Raw genomic sequence first — 18,775 nt, 5'->3', positions numbered from 1 at the left:
AAAAAAAACATAAGTCTGCGTAAAGTGTGAAAGATGTTTTGTAAAAATAATGTCGATTACCTTTGTGCTTTTTGCACACGACTGCATGCTGTAGATGTGCAAAGCACTAACTGTCAAAATTGCTTTTGTCTCAGTGCCACCATCTGTGATCGAGTGCAGCGAGGATGAGTTCCACTGTGTCACAGATGGGACCTGCATCCCCGAACGCTGGAGGTGCGACGGAGACAAGGACTGCGAGGACGGCAGCGATGAGAAAGACTGCGAAGGCACCAAGAGAATGTGTGACCCCAAGGCCAAGTTTACCTGCAAGGATACAGGTAGTGAACACGGTGCACAAACAACATAGCATACCCCAGAAGTAAATCAAATGTTAAAGGCTGGATCATCCTTATTATCTTTGGATGTGGCTTGGAAAGACTCTCAAGTCGAACATCTCTATATGCTGTTATAGTGAAAATTTACACTTCATTCGGAAGCTGAGACTGAAAGTTTTGGTTGGTCCGTGTATGAAATCTGATCCTGAGGCATGAAAAGTGAACAGAAACTTAACTGGAGTCTCTCTTGCATCATTTGCATGAAACATGTTTAAGTTTTAAGGACAGTGTGAAAGTCAAATGAGCTATTACAAAAATAGCCACAATATTCACTTCTGAAATATGAACAGATCTAAATGATTGACTGACTCAGCATACTGTGTGTGTGTGTGTGTGTGTGTGTGTGTGTGTGTGTGTGTGTGTGTGTGTGTGTGTGTGTGTGTGTGTGTGTGTGTGTGTGTGTGTGTGTGTGTGTGTGTGTGTGTGTGTGTGTGTGTGTGCATGAGACTGGTTGAGGAGAAAGCATCCGCTTGTGTATGTTTATCGTGTATGTGTGGAGGTCTTGTGTGTCTTAATGTCTGATACTCCTCTAAGGGTCCGGATTCATGTTTAAAGCTTAATTGTGAATGTTATGGTGAATTGTTAAGAAATGCATTGTATCAGTGTCTTTAAAGAAAGTGCAGCAGGTATGTGTTGAAGAGTCGACTTTATTCCAAAAGTTGTATCCAAAAATACACCTCAAGGTCAAAAACCCAGAGATGAAAAACCAGATTTGTGTCTAAATGTTTAACCAATCAGGTCAGAGTTTTAACGTGCACCGTATAAATAGTCCACGTATCCAACGTATGATTTGTCCTTTTGGCAAATTGAAGGTATAAAATCAAAAAAAGTCATTCAAGGGCTGTCTGTCATCAGCCCTGCAGCTTCCCACTTATTGTGACAGTTTTATCAAGAATGCAGGCACTGCTGTATGGTGACGAGCTGGTTATAGCACACATGTATTAGTCACTCTAATTCTAGTCCTCCCCAGAAGAACAACACTTTCTCTGGGAGCTTTCAAACCAAATTTCTGAAAGGGGCCATTGAGGCAGTCACCAGTGATTAGGAGAAAATAGAGATGTATTACCACTTTGTGTGTGTATCGTACAAAACTAAGGACCTGAGCATACTCACTGTGGGTACAAATATTCCAAATATAGAGAGTAAAGAACAAACAAAGATAGGAACTTTTAATTTGGTGCTTATTCCGAACACCAGAATATGGCAAAGCAAACCCATGCACATGTGTATTGGTATTGGTAATTAAGTTGCCATTTGAATATTGGAGTATTTGCTTATGTACCAGTTCACACGCACAGCTTTGAATGCATAGGAGCAGTCCTTCTCTGACCCAAGGGAGAGAGTTAATCAGTTTCTCCTTTTTGTGGTTTTCTTTCTCTGTTGGGGCTCCTCTTTAACAATTTTAGTACTAAACTAACTGGGATTGTTAGAATTGTCAGAACAATCAGTAAGTTTAGTAAATTTAGTTTTACCAGGTTTATGACTTGTATGATTGAGGAGCTTCTAGCTGTATTTCTCTGTATTCTGATACATTTTGAATACTACTGATATCATAAACATTTTTGGAGTCATTATTATGCATATTATAATAAATAGACATAAAAGGTTGTTTTTGTTTTTTATTCAAAAGAAATCGGTAGAATAGCTCCATGGAATAGAGCAGATGTAGATAGATTCAGACGCTTGCGTCCATCGAGGATACTTCACATATATACCTGAACTTGAAAAATAAATGCAACTCAAACATAGTACAGCAAAGAAACAGCATCATGGTGAGAGGATGTAAATGCAGTGAGGTTTTCATGAATCCAAAAACCCTGATGGTGAAGGGGGAAAAAAACCCTATAAAGAACACACACGCATGCATTTCCTCATCTATTATTAAAAGCAAACCTTCAGAGGAGGGACCAACTTAAGTATAAAATAAAAGTAACCAGCTGTGTAGAAAAGTCATCTGTGGGTATGCTGCAGTATTGTTGAATTAAATATGAAACTTTTAGACATTTGAGTGAGCGTTTTTATACTTGGACAGAACATAAAAAATGTATTTCACACTCAGAATGATAAGCAACGGGTATGTTTAATAATACCACTCAGAGGTACTGTTTTGGCTTTTGTGCCTCCCACTCTCTGAATAAAATCATGCTTGTCCTTCTTCATTCACATCTTCAGCCCATTCTCTACTTTCTACAGATGCACAGAGTAGAAAACTTTTTGGGCGTTTTTGTTTATTTCATTTAATGTGAAATTTCACGAATCAAGATGAGTTAATTCGATTACACGCGTGATTCATTTCCTCGTCTGTTTGCATTGCCAGAAAACACAGCCAAGTTTGATATATTCTTAAGCATTTTGCTGCTGTGTGATCTATATGTTTATGCCTGAAAAAGCATCAGTGCTTGCTTTTGTAACTGTGATGGCATCACGTGTCATGTCAGGTGCTTAAAGAGTTAATTTAAAATGTAATGTGACAATTTTTACAGGGACAACTGGAAAGCTTGAAAATGAGATGAAGGCAAACGCATATTCAAACGCCTGAGCGCACGCGCATGCGCGAGCACACACACACACACACACACACACACACACACACACACACACACACACACACACACACACACACACACACACACACACACACACACACACACACACACACACACACACTGTTAACTGTCCTTTCAGCCTCCCACATTAGTTTGATCAGGCACCACGGGATCTCCAAATCCCATGATGTTTCTGGGTGGTAGAAAATCAAAATTAGAATATGCAATGACACACATTTCACCTGGTACAGAAAGGAGCAAATAAAAGATTGCATTTTAGTGTCTGTGTTGTGTCTTGGCCTTCTCTGACATTGGTTTGCACATACCTGTTTCTGTCTCCCGTAGGGGAATTACAAATTATACTCCAGTGCAGGTGTCAGCGTGTTGATATTGATCTTCTGCTGACTTTTTTTTTAATCAAATTGAGTATTTTAGCAAGTCGCTGAAATGGAGCTTGTTGACCTTGATCTTCAGGGAGAAATACTTGGTCATTTTGCTTCTTCATGCATGTTGTGAGGGCATGATGAAGCTAAATGCGTCAATTAAATTAAACTATGTTAATGCAGGCAGGCTTTATGGTTTAAAACACACTTCATATGGACAACCAATCCTAAAGATACTTGCTAAAATGAGCTGTTTCTCTTCAAATGTTTACGTGTCTGACCTGTGTCTACAGGAAAGTGTATCACAAAGAGCTGGGTGTGCGATGGAGACATTGACTGCGAGGACCGCTCAGATGAGGAGTCCTGTGAGTCTGCAGTCTGTAAGCCCCCAAAGTACCCCTGTGCCAACGACACCTCTGCGTGCCTCACTCCAGATAAGATCTGCAACAGCAAAGTCGACTGCGCTGACCGCTCAGATGAAGGACCCATCTGTGGTAAGGATGTCTTATATGTCTATTTGATAAATACTTATGTTTCTACAACATAAGAATGACACAAGTTGTGTATGACTTGTCCATCCTCAGAAATGCAATATTGTATTCATGCTGCTTTCACCCAATAGTCATCTGGGATCAGCAGCCGATCCATTCCAAAACTCTCATTGTTACATCAACAATAGCTGCGCCATCTCAAAGATCACACTTTAAATACTCCTCAATACATTACCTTGTGGTCTTCAAATATTATGCATTTCATATATAGACTTTATGAACTTGATCCCAGTTATGATCACATCACATGCACCACACATGCAGAAGCAGTCATTCATACACCTGTTGATGTGATGAATAGCAGCAATCTTGTTACAGACCACATCATTGCATAGGCATTGGAACATCAACCTCTTTTCTATCCTCCGGCATTATTAAAAGTCAGTATTACCATTTCCTTCCCATTTGTGCTTCTCACCTAGTACATATAACTTATATTAGAAAATATTAATCAAGTCGCCCACTTTGCTCATCATCAGGTCATCTATGCATGAGTGGATTTATAGAAAAAGGAATGCAGCTGTTGTGTGTATGTGTTGTATCATTTCTATAGTTTCATATACACGTTTGCACACAGATCTCCTGCCTTGCTGGTTTTGCTCCAGATATCGTAATTCTCAGGCTCCCGTTTCACATTCTTCTCCCATAATATGTAATCCTCTCTGCCATTCAAAGTATTCAAAATGCAACATTTCAGAGTCTCAGAACACTTAGTAACAACGTCCAACACCTGTAGCTGTCTTGTCATTCCCTCGGTATGACTACCAAGTCACTTTTGAATGCCAACAGCTGATGTTTGACTTGCTCAATCGGGCAGATTTCAGCTCTCATCCAGCGTGTGCCTTTCATTTCTGAATTTCGTTTGCTATTGTCAGCAAAACACCAGGAGCTTGATATTGAACCCCTGGTGTAAGATTACCCCACTTTTTGAGACACAATTCCAGTAATATTATATTCCTGGATATATTCAGTACAACACGGTATCCAAAATGTGACAAGTGACTGAGAAACCTCATCTTTTGTTTCAAAATACTGTATATTTTCAGTGGGATTCAAGTTGACCTTCACTGTGGTTCCCCATGAGGGACACTGTCCAGTTATCTGTCCACTGGAGAAAATCACTCACTTTTGGAATTAAAGATAAAATAAAGCTGTAAAAGTGACTTTCACTGACTGCAATGTTGAACAATTAGTTCACTTGAGTTTCTAATGTTTATATATCAATATATAGATAAAATATCTCTCACTGGACTCCTTCCACAAATCTCTTCTTCACAACCTTCTGGGGGGAGAACAGCACATAGCTGGTATCTGTTTTCTTAGGGACCAAAGAGGTGAAACATGGTGACTATGGGATGATGGGAAATGTAAGTGTTTGTCCAACGGCCTTCAGAGGGATGAAAAAAGATTTCATGGAGCCGGATGATCCCTTGAGCAGGGAAAATGCGGAGGTTCATTTTCTGGAGCGTCACTAACCAAGCCCTACGGGGGCCCTACAGGACCCTCAAGTGTTTCTGTTGTTGAAAAGAGGGCTCCTGCCTCCTCATAGACAGTTAGGTTGTGTTCAGAGGGACCTTGAGGGTCTGATTGATTTGCACCAGCTCAGCAGGAATTACACCTGCCATGAGAAACTGTGAACATGTTATAATTTTGCCCTCAGTGTGACAGAGCACAGTTCTTGTTCTCCCTGGTCTTATAGACAGGTGGCATTCATTATAGTGGAATAGAGAAATCAAATAAATCTTTGTTCTTGTTATTCTTTTTCAAACTGGTAGCTTCTAACAGGAACCAGCTGTGTTGGGCAACAAACAACTTTAAAGGAAGATAAAACAGCATAAAGTCAAGACAAGACGTCTTTATGTTGCCTTTGAAGAGAACATGGCTTAATGTTCTTGTTCCTGTTTTGTTTTTAAAGCAGCAATGGTGGTGAAGGCCACTCGCCCCCACAAAATTCACGCTGTGTGCTGTATAGAAGTGCCTTGATTATCCAACACCTTTGTCCTCATCATTAGATTATAAACACACATTCCTTATGCTTGACATGTATGATCTTTAGATTTAAATTGAAAGTGCACTTTGTTACTTGTTTTGTTCTGCACAAACAAAGAGTCTTTTGCGTTTATGTGGCTGCTGGAAAGTCACAGCTTTCTTCGACCATCAGTCAGAGTCACTACACACATTTTCTCCCATGCTCTTTCAAATCTCTTTTGCTCAGTGTCATCTCTGAGCGGTTTCTGAGAGTCTCCATCCTTTCATTGCCACAGATATGTGCCTGGTAGCCAGAGGGGGCTGTAGCCACCAGTGCACTGTGGCACCAGGGAAAGGAGTGGTGTGTTCGTGTCCCCCTGGGCTTCACCTGGACTCCAGCAACAAGACGTGCGAGGTGGTGGACTATTGCAGCCGTCACCTGAAGTGCAGCCAGGTGTGTGAGCAGTACAAGACCACGGTGAAGTGCTCCTGTTATCCGGGATGGGTGCTGGACTCGGACGGAGACAGCTGTCACAGCACAGGTAACAGACCACGACTTCTTAAATGTTTGCTCTCGGCTGCTGTGATGGAGAGCCAGCGGGCTTGTGTCTGCAGCAATAATGAATTTCAACCTCTGGCGTACTGCAATTTTTTGTTTTGACTTGAACTCACCGCTTCAGGGCTTGTGAGTTAATGAAAAAATAGAAGAAAAAAAAAAACTTTTAGCCATAAATTATTAATGCAGGATCTGCACCACACATGGTTGAAGCTAAAAGGGAAAACAGTAAAAGTCAAACCACAGAGTTGTGAGGATCCCCTGTTAGCAGCTGTATTTGTGCACAGAAAGTGGGGAGGTGGTTTGAAGAATACTAATAGAGGGGTGATTTAGAGCACTGTCTGGTCAAATTCAATCAGTGTCAAACTCAGAGAGGCACCTCTGCGATGAATCCTGTCTGTTTTTATCTGCTCTGATGCTGCGTAAAGGATGCATGTGCTCCATCCTCCATCCACAAGAGGTTTGCTCCTCCGTTCAGCTGTTCAGACACTCACCTCGGGCCCAATCCCATATAAACACAATTGTTTCAGTGGAGTAGTATCGCATTATGAATTCAAACTTTCCTCTGTTGTGATTGCTGCTACTGAATAATCTATTTGATGAGAGTGCATGGAAGCGTTTGAAGTACAATAGTTATACACATGCTACTGGCTTGTCACATTCAGATTTATGGACCTCGTTTTGATTACTTGCTATTCTATTTCACTCCAAGATTGATGGTAGTCACAGCTCTAATCTTACATTAACGCAGGGAAAAGAGGAGACAATTTTCCCTGGAAGCTGATCTGAGTTGTACAGCTTTGTCATAAATCAAATTATGCATACAAACACAAACATTCCAGTTTAATCTTGAGAAAAAGTGTTATTGGATTCTTTTTGTGAAGTCTCGGGTACATGTCTCCTTTTTCTCTGCCTTCTCACATCTTGGTAATAAAACATTTGTTGGGGACAAAATTGCATTTTTTCTCTTGGTAGAAGCATTGTAGCCAGTGTGGTTACACCAGTGAAATATGTCACCAAAGCAAGGACACACTTTTAATTACATTTGTGTGCAAACCGTTTTCTTCCCCAAAAGAGTGATTTTAGTGTGCTGGGAGGACCAGGCCTGCAAATAGGCCCACTTTTGAAATATTGCGTGTCATTAAGTTGCATGCAATTGTCCAGGTCTGGCTGAGTTTGAGTTTTTGTAGTGCAACTCCTCAGAAAAAGAGCTGCAACAGAGGCTGAAATAATCTGACTGATTGAGCTAAACCTCTAAGGGCAAGGCTGAAGAAGCTCTGAGTGCAAGCACGCTTTCCCCTTTTTGCAACTTGTCACCGGATTTAGCAAATTATCAGAGACCCTAAAACATGTGTTTCTCAAAAGAGACAGATGTATGTACTTTTTGAGAGAATGGATGAGTTTAATGTGTTGAATCCCAAAGTGTTTAGCAACAAATTGGTTTCGATGCAAGTGATGCATACAAATGTGCACCACGTGGTACTACAAACCAGTGAGGTGCGTTTGATGGCATGCTATCTTCTCAGCACATCAAGCTGAGAGGAAACGGAGAGAAATTACTGTTTTGGAGCAAATTAAGCTCAATGCTTTCAATTCCCATGCATATTTTTCTAATACCACTGCACAGTTAGTAGCGACAACATCCATTTTGCCTCTGTTTCATGGAAGTGTCCCATTGACGAAAGGATCTTAAAACTTAAGCAGCTGAATGGAAATGGATATCAGCCATTCATGTAAAACTGGCTACTAACAATAGCGATAAGAGAAGACAGGACTGCAGGACTCAGATTTTGCATGAGGAATGTGAAGGACGGCATTTTCACTGATGTGATAATGCAGGTCAGCAAGCTTGATAAATATTGCCTAAGCATGAAGTTGACCTTGTACGATTTAAAAGTTAACAGGGTAATTTAGGCCCCATTGTGCAGTTGGACACATTAAAATAGTACAACAAGTGGGGATAAGAGGTTTGCTTTGATCTCATCAACTAATCTGGTTACTGCCTGCTTAATATTAAACATTATGCTAACCAGCTTCAGCACATCGAGTAAAAAATGGACAAAATGCACAACAAAAAAACCGACAGATGAATTGAGTAACATAGATTTCCTTCTTACTTCTGCCACAGGGTCAAATACAGGGTCAAAATAATTGTTCTTAGGGTTGTCTTCAAAGCAGAAAAAAAAAAAACTGAACTGGGATGGTGGTTGGTGTTACTGGTACTATTACTTTCTGAAAGCAATCTAGGGATGGAGTGCCAAGGTGTTGGTGACAGGTTCATGGGTGCACGAGCCTAGTTGATATGTGTTGGAAATAAAACTGGTGTGGAATAGCTGCTGTACCTCAAATTGATAAAAAAAAAAAAAACAAACAAACTACAATGGTCGCTGAGATATAAAGGTGTCAGAGCGCACAGTGCATCAGCATTCTACTGTACATGAAAGCAGACCAATCCACTGCTGAATACTCGGCCATGGACATATGAGTACCAGAACTGGAACATGGGGCAAAAGAAGATGGTCTGGCCTGGTGAGTCATGTAGACAGCATGGTGTGTTTGTGTTATTTACCTGGGGAACAGATGGCAGCAGGATGTACTGCAGGGAAAAGGCTGGCAAACGGAGCGTGACACTCCGGGCAACATTTTGCTTGGGGAAACTCTAATCCTGGCATGCATGTGGCTGTACCTTCGCCATTTACCAGCTCCCAAAATATATTTGTAGACGTTGTACAACTCTTCGTGGCAGCTTTATTCACTAGTCTGTGTTAAGTAATCAGTATTCAGTATTGGCAGTGGCCTCTTCCAGCTCGGTGCTTCACTGCAAAAAAAATAATAATAATGTTTTGAGTAACAGGAGTGTTGACTTGGCCTCTGAGTTCCCCAAGTCCTAATCTAGTGAGGCATATTTGGGTTGTGCTTTAAAAAAAAGCACACCTTTGCAGGCTGCACATCCCAAAAATTACACAACTCATCTGCTTCTCTTGTTGCTTGATACCTTTGGATATTTTTATAGGCTGAGTGGAGACTGTGTTTCAATAGATGAGAGGTGTATTTGTGACCCATGAAAAAGCCACACTGCAGCTGTGTGTAACACAGAAGTAATATTCAGACTTGGCACTGAACCAATTGAAAATGGGTCATGTAAACAGTTCTTTCTGATTAGATTGACGTTAATATGAGAACTCATGCTTGTCTCTTCCTGATCAAACTGAACAAGGAGAATATTTATTTGGTTCTGCAATTTCATAAGAAGCAAGAATTTTGATTATTCAACATTTTTGCGGTAGCAATAATGACGTGGTTTATAATTGGAACACATTTGTTTCCATGTCAGTACCTGGCTCGTAAAACAAAAAAGAAAAAGAAAAAAAAAAAATCTAAGAAATGTTTGCAAAAAAGGCACAGTTTGCTCACTGCTGCATAATCTTCTTAACAAAGTCAGATGTTTAATGCCATAACTTACAAAAATAACCGTCTTGTTTGTTTCTTCGTTCTCTTTGAGCAGATCCATTCGAGGCATTCATCATCTTCTCAATCAGGCACGAGATAAGACGAATAGACCTTCACAAGAGGGACTACAACCTGCTGGTTCCAGGACTGAGGAACACAATTGCTTTGGATTTTCACTTCAACCAAAGCCTCCTTTACTGGACGGATGTCGTGGAAGATAAGATTTACAGAGGAAAACTGTCAGAGTCCGGTGGTGAGCATCCAAACGTACACTCTAACGGCCTTCCCATGCTCTCCACAAGATGCGTGTGCACAGTGACATCACCGCCCCCGTGTGCTAGGGTGCTCAGAACCCCTGAAGTGAAACATAAACTACTTTAGTAAAGGTGGAGAACACCGGGCAGCAGAAGTGGAGATATTTTCGGGATTGTTACATTATGGAACGCACACAGAAGTGAGCCCAGAGTGTAGTATGGATGCAAATGTGTGCGCACCCACGGCCTGCAGACGTGCCTTACGGAGAGCATGGGAAGGCCTTCAGTGTTTTGCTCTTATATTTCAACAACTACTGAAGTGGAAGTTTAAGGTGACAAAGTCTGCCTCCATGCATAATGATACCATTTCTTACAAAAAAAAATATATGTATTTGCCAATATTAAAACACATTGCAGGAATTATAGTCTTAAGTTGTTGAAGTACTGAGTCATAAAATGACGAATCAGAACTTCTTGTTGGCTCTGTGCTTCAGTGGGTGGCAGCACATTCACAGTTCTCCTGCCTTTAATTTTCTCTGTGGTGTAGTGCAAATCACTTCTGAGCCGTACCTGTTCTGCCTTTCTGTGACTTAATAGCCCGGGCATTTGAGAGTCATTGTTATCTGGATTTTAAATATAATTTGAAAGCTCTGTTACTTATGTCATAGAAGTCTGTTTTGAGAGCAATCATTCTTGTTAATTTCTTGATTTCTTTTTCTCTTGTGGCCTGTGAGACCTTTCCTGAGCACATTGGGAAAAAAAATAGAAAAGAAAAACTACCGCCACTTTTCCTCCTTGACTACAGTGAGGATCAGTGCAAACTAGTCATATTGCCAATATTGTTTCAGGAGTGATCGGGATTGAGGTGGTTGTGCAGCATGGACTGGCCACCCCAGAAGGTCTGGCTGTGGACTGGATCACTGGGAAACTGTACTGGATTGACAGCAATCTGGACCAGATCGAGGTGGCCAAGCTCAACGGAGACATGCGCACCACTCTGATCGCCGGAGGCATGGAGCATCCACGGGCAATCGCTCTTGACCCAGGACAGGGGTACGTTTCATGTTTTTTGTTTTGTTTTGTTTTGTTTAGTTTTTTTAAAAGCATCATGCTTTACTATCTCTACGACATTGGTATTATTGAAGTATGTATCTATTCTGTATTTGCTGTGATGCATAAAGATGTCCATCCTGTTGGGATCCATTAAGGCAGCAGTTATACTTCTCTTACTTTATTGATTCCTCTTGGAGACATCCGTTCTCTACATTGAACTAGTCCTATTTATAGTTAACCTTAACTATAAGTGGAGCAAGTGGGCTGCCATGGTGCTTTGTCCAAGACGTTGGTAACTTGTCAACAGTGGGAATTGAACCTGCAAGCCAGTGATCCGCTTCTCTGACCTCTAAGCTACCTCTGCTTAAACCTACAATCATAGTTCCATCTTAAAGCTGCACCACTTGGTTGGTATGTGTTACGTGGATATATTTCTCTGCAATAATTTTCATCTGAGACAGTTAAATGAGACACCTAAGAAAGACTTTGTTCTCGTTTGAATATGTCCCCTCGGGGCCAAATTTTCAGAATCACACTGTTGTCCATCCTGAGCAGAGCATTTGTAGAATGATCTGTGGCTGAGAAATGGCAGTGTTTTCATTTCCCCTCAGTCATTACATTCTTTATTCTCTGTTTTTTCAGTATTATCTGTTTTGCATTTTTTGATTTGGTGAATATGACCTGTAAATTTAAACTTAGTCATTATCCATTGGTGCCTCGTGTCGTGAAAACGTGTTGTTCACCCTCACTTTTTAACACACATTTAACTTCCTGAGCAAAGTATTTATGAAAAATAAGCAATCCAATATTTATATTTGTCTCACAGTGTGCAAAAGATGGCTTTTATGCTGTTTTCTTTAAACATATGCAAAATAGTAATCCATTGTGTTATCTCTCATTGTGAGATTAGATAATCCATTAAGACACATAAGCCACAGAAGATCACATTGAACACATTGATCATATCATTTTATAATGTATTTACTGTATATTGGTTGTTATGAGCTTGAGGTTATAATACCAGTTACACTTTATGGTTTAATGAAGAGGTGGAAATAAAATCTGTCCATAGTCACATGACCTTCAAAACTGTCATCTCAGAACCCCCTGTCACTGTACGACATGCTATGATTGCCGATTTGAACATTGTGGTAATTATGTCAGATTTCATTATTATTTAAGTGGTTGAATTTGTGAATTTATACTGAAAGTGAGAAAGTAGTTGAAGTGTGTTGAAAGTGTGATTATTTTTTTAATAAGGGTACTTGAGCATTCTCTGGTGTTTGAGCGTTTTAAACAAGGTTATCATAGATACTTTGTGTTTTGCTCAATTATTATTCATCAATATTTTTCATTCGGTTTTGAAAAAACCAACATTTTAGTTTTTATTTTATAGTATGGGTCAATAGATTGCTTTCCACGATGGAGTTACAGCTGTGTGGTCTGGCTATTTATTTTTCCGGGTGGTCTGAAATGTCTGTTTGCTTGATTTGTGAAATAATGCAAATTGAAGGGAAAACATGACGAAAGGTTAGAAAAATTCAAAATGCTTTTTGACTAAGTAATATTTTGTTGACTGAATATTTTATTAATGCATCACACAGGGGAGAATCATTTCCCAGCAGCTGCTGCATTAAGTTAGGGATGTATTATGTAAGGGCAGATCCTGAAGGTTTTAAAAATTTAGCGCTGTCAGAGTGAGGTAGCGAAAAGCACTCGAGTCCCCACTGCAGAGGTTCACTTTCTTGGAGCGATGCCTCTTCCTTGGTCTTAAGCCCAACTTTCATCACTGTGCTGGTACACCAATAGATGTTCACAGCCTTTGGGTGGTGAAGAGTTCTGAGTAGAAAAGTGTTGTTCTTTTCTTCTTTTTTTTCTCCCATGCAACTAAAGGCACAAATGCATTAGCTCGTTGTGCTCCACTCGGATTTGTTGCTAAACTTAGCAAAAACATTAAATGCACTTCTCTCTTGTCTTTAAACATATTTAAAGTGCTGGTTTCTGTATCATTTATGTGAGAGTGTTGTGAATAGAAGGTGTTGGCAGTTTTCCATTTGGTAGCACTCTGCAAGCCCAGCTCATCTATTGGTGTCAATAGTGTTTTATGGGTTATGTTATACAGAGATGAGAGAACAAAGTCATCTCAATGTCTGTATTTTTTTATCTGTGGCTCAGAACCCCAGACTCGCGCTCCTTGTGTAACTCCCAAGTACTGTCTTGTGGCTCCGAACCTAAGCCCCCTTTGAGACCTGGCAAACTGTTAAATTAATTTGTGAAAGCTCCTGTCTTGTAATGTTTTTAGCAACTCGAGGGGGTGTCACAGCCTTTTTTTGAGGGTAAATCCAACAAACTCAAATGCCCATCAGACCAGTGTTTAAGGTAAATAAGTTGCATTTATCAGAAATTTTTATGCACTACTAATTTGCAGAATATGGCATCAGTTTCACGTGAAATATTATTTAAAAAAATCTAATCAATTATCTCTGCATTTGGTTTGTCCTTTGTATTTCATGCGAGGTGCTTTGCTTAGCTTAATGGATCTCCGAACTAGCCAGTCGTTGTATACTTTAGCCAGTATATTTCAGATTAAAGCGAAAACCAGACATCCCAAAAATCAATTTAACACTCTTAAGAAATGAGTAATCTGCTCATGCACTCTCCCCTGTAGTACTCTTTCACATTGGGGAGGATGACTACAGTACATTTCGTGGCTGTACAGAGTAGGATTAATGGGTGCTTTTGGTGCCTAAAGGGACATTTCCATTACAGGGCAATAATTCTAATCTAATTACTTGAATCCACTCAAAGAAGTGCGTCATTGATCAGGGAGGCCTTATCAAGTGAATAGAACTATTGATCCGGACAGGTATATTTCTTCCTAACACACTTTTGTTTTCGTCAGTGTGTGATTTAAGCCTGAGTATCAGTTTCCTGCTTCCGTCTAGAGGACTTTGTGAACCAAGGCAGGGCAGAGGCTGTGTGTGTTGGGTTGAAGCCGGACTCTCAGGATTCTGTCAATAAGCCACATCAGCGACAATGTTCATTTTCAGGCCTCATTGAGCTGTGAAAAGTCATAATAAAACAGATGGCTTCCCATTCCCGGGCCTGTCACAGATGTTGAGGGTTTGCCCTGGATCGCTGGTGCTGTTCTTGGACAGTCACCACCGAGTTACACGAGCATTATATATGTAATTGCGGTGGCTTTCTGCTTGCTCGCTTTGACAAACAAGTACAAATGACACAGACAGACCTCAGGTCTAACAGCCCTTCCTGGAGATGTATGAAGAAATGATTGCGCTTTGATGGCACTTTTTTTCCCCAAAGTAAAAAGACTGTTATCAATGCTAATGGCTGCCTGTGTCTTCATGTTCCAAGGACTCTTTTCTGGACTGACTGGGATGCTACTTTCCCCCGCATCGAGGCTGCATCAATGAGCGGAGGAGGCCGACACATTGTGTTTAAGGATATGGAGATCGGAGCTTGGCCAAACGGACTGACACTGGATCATCTAGAAAAGAGGATTGTTTGGACAGATGCACGGTTCGAAATTTCATTCTGTGTTGATGCATTCATACCTTTTTATTACCTTCCGCGAGTAGGAATATAACTTTTCAACCTCCCAGAGGGCATTAAATAATGAAAGATATATAATATTTAAAGATCTTAGCACAATGGCCATCTTTGGTTTTAAGTGAGTCTTAAACAATTTAATAGCTCCATCAGTGGACTGCAGGCATCTCACTTTGATTTCCTTACATTTTCCAGTCGCTTTTTAGGTATTTTAAACCTGGTTTAAATTTTCATGTGGTGTTTTTCTCTCTGTCTCACTCTCAAACAGCTCCGATGCTATTTTCTCTGCCCTCTACGATGGCAGTGGCGTCATTGAGATCCTCAAAGGCCATGAATACCTGTCCCATCCTTTTGCGGTGTCTCTCTTTGGAGGCAATGTCTACTGGACTGACTGGAGGACAAACACCCTGGCCAGAGCCAATAAGTGGACGGGGCAAAATGTCACAGTCATTCAGAAGACGAGTGCTCAGCCTTTTGACTTGCAGATCTTCCACCCCAGCAGGCAGCCACAAGGTGAGATGAGTGTTTATATCTTTTTGACAGCGATGAGAAACTATTTACTATCACTATTAACTGGAACCCATGTAATAGTCCGTCAGCTTGCTGTCCCTGGAGAGCTGCTGCTTTGAGGTTGTATCACTTACACACTAAAACACACCTTATGGATCAATTAATTGACATTTTCGCATGATCTATTTGGAAATTGACTATGAAAGAATAAAGGTCTGGTAAGAAAATATTACACCGTGACTCCAGGAATTGCTAAGATACATTTATATTGTACTTACCATTTAATATTTCACCGTCATGCATTCAGTGATATTATAATTTATACAAAGATGCATTGGTTAGAGCTGAACTTAGACTCATGTGGCAAAAGGAAAAAAATCATAATATAATTAATCATACCTCCTGCCTCCACCTTCATTTAAGCTGTCAGTCAACAACCATTGGTCTGAATACAAAAAGTTACTCATGCAGAGAATTATCTACCTTGAGTTCGAGGTACCACTTTACTACTTTTTTCACCCATCTAAATTATTATAATTGGCTCATACTACCATGTTAGTGCTGCTTTTTAAATTGTCTTTTTTTTTCCTTGTGCTGAATATGAATAAAGGGGGCTGCAGAATGAGGCCCACATCTGCCAGTGAATGATAATAATAATTATGGCATATCCAGTGAGCAAATCAATTAGCAATGGAATAATGTGTTGCGATTACAGGGGCTGTATGGAATAGTTGTGAAACTTTGTTATTATTCGTTCCTGAGTGTGCTTCTGCGTCACACTGAAATAGGCAATCAATAACATGTGAAGCTAAACCACCCAGGTTTCTGACCACTAAAGAGAGACTATCCATGTGTTGACAGGAGGCCTATACACAGAGGCCAGTTCTTTTTTTTTTTTTTTTTTTTTTTAATTCCAGATGCAAATTGGCTTGCATGGTATTGTGCCAGACTTGAAATTAATTGTGTAAAATGTGTTTTTGATTGACAATATTATTGTTCATCTCCGTCAAATAGAATGGATTGCTTTTAATAGATTGTTGATTAATTTGAAAGGACAATTTAAAACATAAATTACAAATCAAAACACTTACTTTGGCCATGAGTGAAAACTAAATACATTTTTTTCCCAATTCAGACTCACTGAGTTTCACTTTCCTGTGCTGCTTTCTCCACTACTGGAATTTTTCACTCTAAAGGTTTTTGTCACCTTTTACTGAGTCAAACTGAAAGTAACGTTGGTGTTTTTGACCATTAACCGGTGCAGGGTTGCAATGCAGGTTCTGCTTTCTGCTGCGCTCCATTTTGTCTACTGTTGATCACTACATTGTCGGTTGTTTGCACTGATAGGTCAAGGATACTAGACAGTCGTACAAAACAAAGTAACAGTTTAGTAATGCAGTAATGCGGCCTGCTTGCGGGAAAGTAACAGAAATCTAATTAAAGAATAATCCCTTACTTTACTCATTACTCATAAAAAAGTAATCAGATTATATTAACATGTTACTTGTAACGTGTTCCTGCCCATCAGGGGACAGGACACAACTACATCACTGCTTGCCTGAGATTCACCAAAGTGCACAGCATCACAGAAGTAGAAAATTATTTTGGTGCTGATATATTGAGAATGAAACGTCTGTCTTACTTTTTTTGCATCACAACATTTGCTTCACTTTTATGCAAAGTCCAGTGGAAAACTTATCCTGATTAGGGGCTCTTTTCTTGCACATACTGCTTGCCCCAATGAAAGAAAAAAAAACAACTATTACCATGTTTATCAATGTGTCCTACAAGATAATGTGGTAGTGTTCAAGCTTAATAGAAACTGCTGATACATCAGGACAGTGATTCTAATTTAGAAAGTGATTCTCCTCCACAATTTCTTGAAAAACTCTTATTAGTAATTCATTCAAAATGAGCCGAGGGAGCAGACATCCTAAAGAATACGGCTGACCTAAAGAAGGTTTGTTCCCAAATGTTGTTTAGGCTCTATTAGCAGCTGAAACATGAAAACAAGCTTGGGGGGCTGGTATTTAATGCTTTTGTCGAAGTTTGACTAGCTAATAGAAGTTCTATGGCTGTTTATCAAAGACATTGACTATTGCAGTTGATTTGAACTTAAGTTGATGCACATTGTGTTTGTCCATTCATCAATTATTTTATGATGGATCCATGCAGGCACTGAGGAATTTACAAGGATTTCATATCCTCACCAGTATCTTCAACAGGTGACGCCGTTCAGTTTCACAGCAGAGCTTTATTTACCCTGAATGTCGTTTGAAAGACAAAGCAATTATACCCTCTGTTTATCTTCTCTTTGTTTTCATTTACTGTTTTAATTATGCCTTAATTGTTGTTGGCATTTGTGGTAACGTTCGTTGATTTAATGATGTAAACCACTTGTGCTGTTACTGGACTCCAATATAGAGATTACATTTATGTGCCTATGCACACGGGGAACACAACTTTTCTGAAATGCTGCTACTGCACATGCACATCACGGCTTTAGTAAATAGTTCTTCTGCACATGCATGAGTCGGTGGATAATAACAACAATGGCGGTCTCCATAGTGTCATGACTCTCAGTCCATATTCTCCTGGGACTTGGGAGCTTTATAGTTGAAAGTCGCCCATAATAGTAACCCAACTTTGTCGTCTGTCCATTCGAATGCCCGTGTATTTGTCTTGTGTGTGAGGTTTCATTCCAAAAAAAAAATATTGAACAAAAACATAAACATGAAGCTGGAGTTTTATATTAACTTTAGTTTTGGAAGTCATTTATTTCAATAAGCTCAAGGTACTCTTTTTTTCACATTTACACCCACATGCACGCACGCACACAGGCTCAACCTCCATCATTGCACTTCAGGGTTCAGTGTCTAGCTGACGCACACTTTGACATTGGGGACAGGATGAGTGTTTGAACCATGAAATGCTCTACCACCTGAGCTGCACTCTCCCTTTAATCAGTTTAGTTTTCATCTAAACTCCATGCATGGGTAACAAGCCTGGACATTATTATGTAAATTATCATTCTCAATAAACTGGTAATTAAAACTGATAATTAGGGGATTATAGACCAGGATGTAGAGGCTTAGAAATGAACAGAACGGAAGGACAGCTGCGGTTGAGCGGTTTAGAGATAAATTAAAGAGGCCAGGCTGAGATCGTTTGTTCGTGAAGAAAGATAGAAGACCTCAGAGAAGATTCATGGCTGTCTGGAAGAAGAACATGGAGGTTGGAGCAACGGTAGTAAGGGCAGAGTGAGATCTGCTGTGGCTCAACCTGAAAGGAGCAGCTGAAAGACAAAATGAAGAAGTGGATTTTAGAACAAACAACCCAAATAAACGTACATATGTTACATAAGCGTCACTATAAAACATTACATATTTGTCCTCTCAGCTTTGGCTGTCTTTTTCTACTATTTTTAGATTGGGCTGTCAAACATATTTCAGGTCAGGGGCTGCATATGACCTAATTCCACCTTGAGTGGACTGATAATATATTTGTATAACGTTTGTCTTTGTTGTGGTGCTGAGACTATATTTTGAAAAAAAAAATGT

At 40.0% G+C, this 18,775-nt stretch overlaps 1 protein-coding gene across 1 annotated transcript in view; it reads left to right on the top strand.

Moving 5' to 3' along the window:
• Positions 1–18,775, top strand: part of lrp1bb (low density lipoprotein receptor-related protein 1Bb) — a 292,776-nt gene that overhangs the window by 172,335 nt on the left and 101,666 nt on the right. The window contains exons 21-27 of the mRNA XM_080497951.1: positions 135–317; positions 3,597–3,797; positions 6,119–6,364; positions 9,884–10,081; positions 10,931–11,135; positions 14,511–14,675; positions 14,974–15,218. Coding sequence (XP_080354077.1) covers positions 135–317; positions 3,597–3,797; positions 6,119–6,364; positions 9,884–10,081; positions 10,931–11,135; positions 14,511–14,675; positions 14,974–15,218 — 1,443 coding nt within the window. The remainder of the gene's footprint in view (positions 1–134; positions 318–3,596; positions 3,798–6,118; positions 6,365–9,883; positions 10,082–10,930; positions 11,136–14,510; positions 14,676–14,973; positions 15,219–18,775) is intronic.

The sequence above is a fragment of the Blennius ocellaris genome, assembly GCF_963422515.1.
Source record: "Blennius ocellaris genome assembly, chromosome: 6".
Taxonomy (NCBI): domain Eukaryota; kingdom Metazoa; phylum Chordata; class Actinopteri; order Blenniiformes; family Blenniidae; genus Blennius; species Blennius ocellaris.
This window is presented reverse-complemented; position numbering and strand designations above follow the sequence as displayed.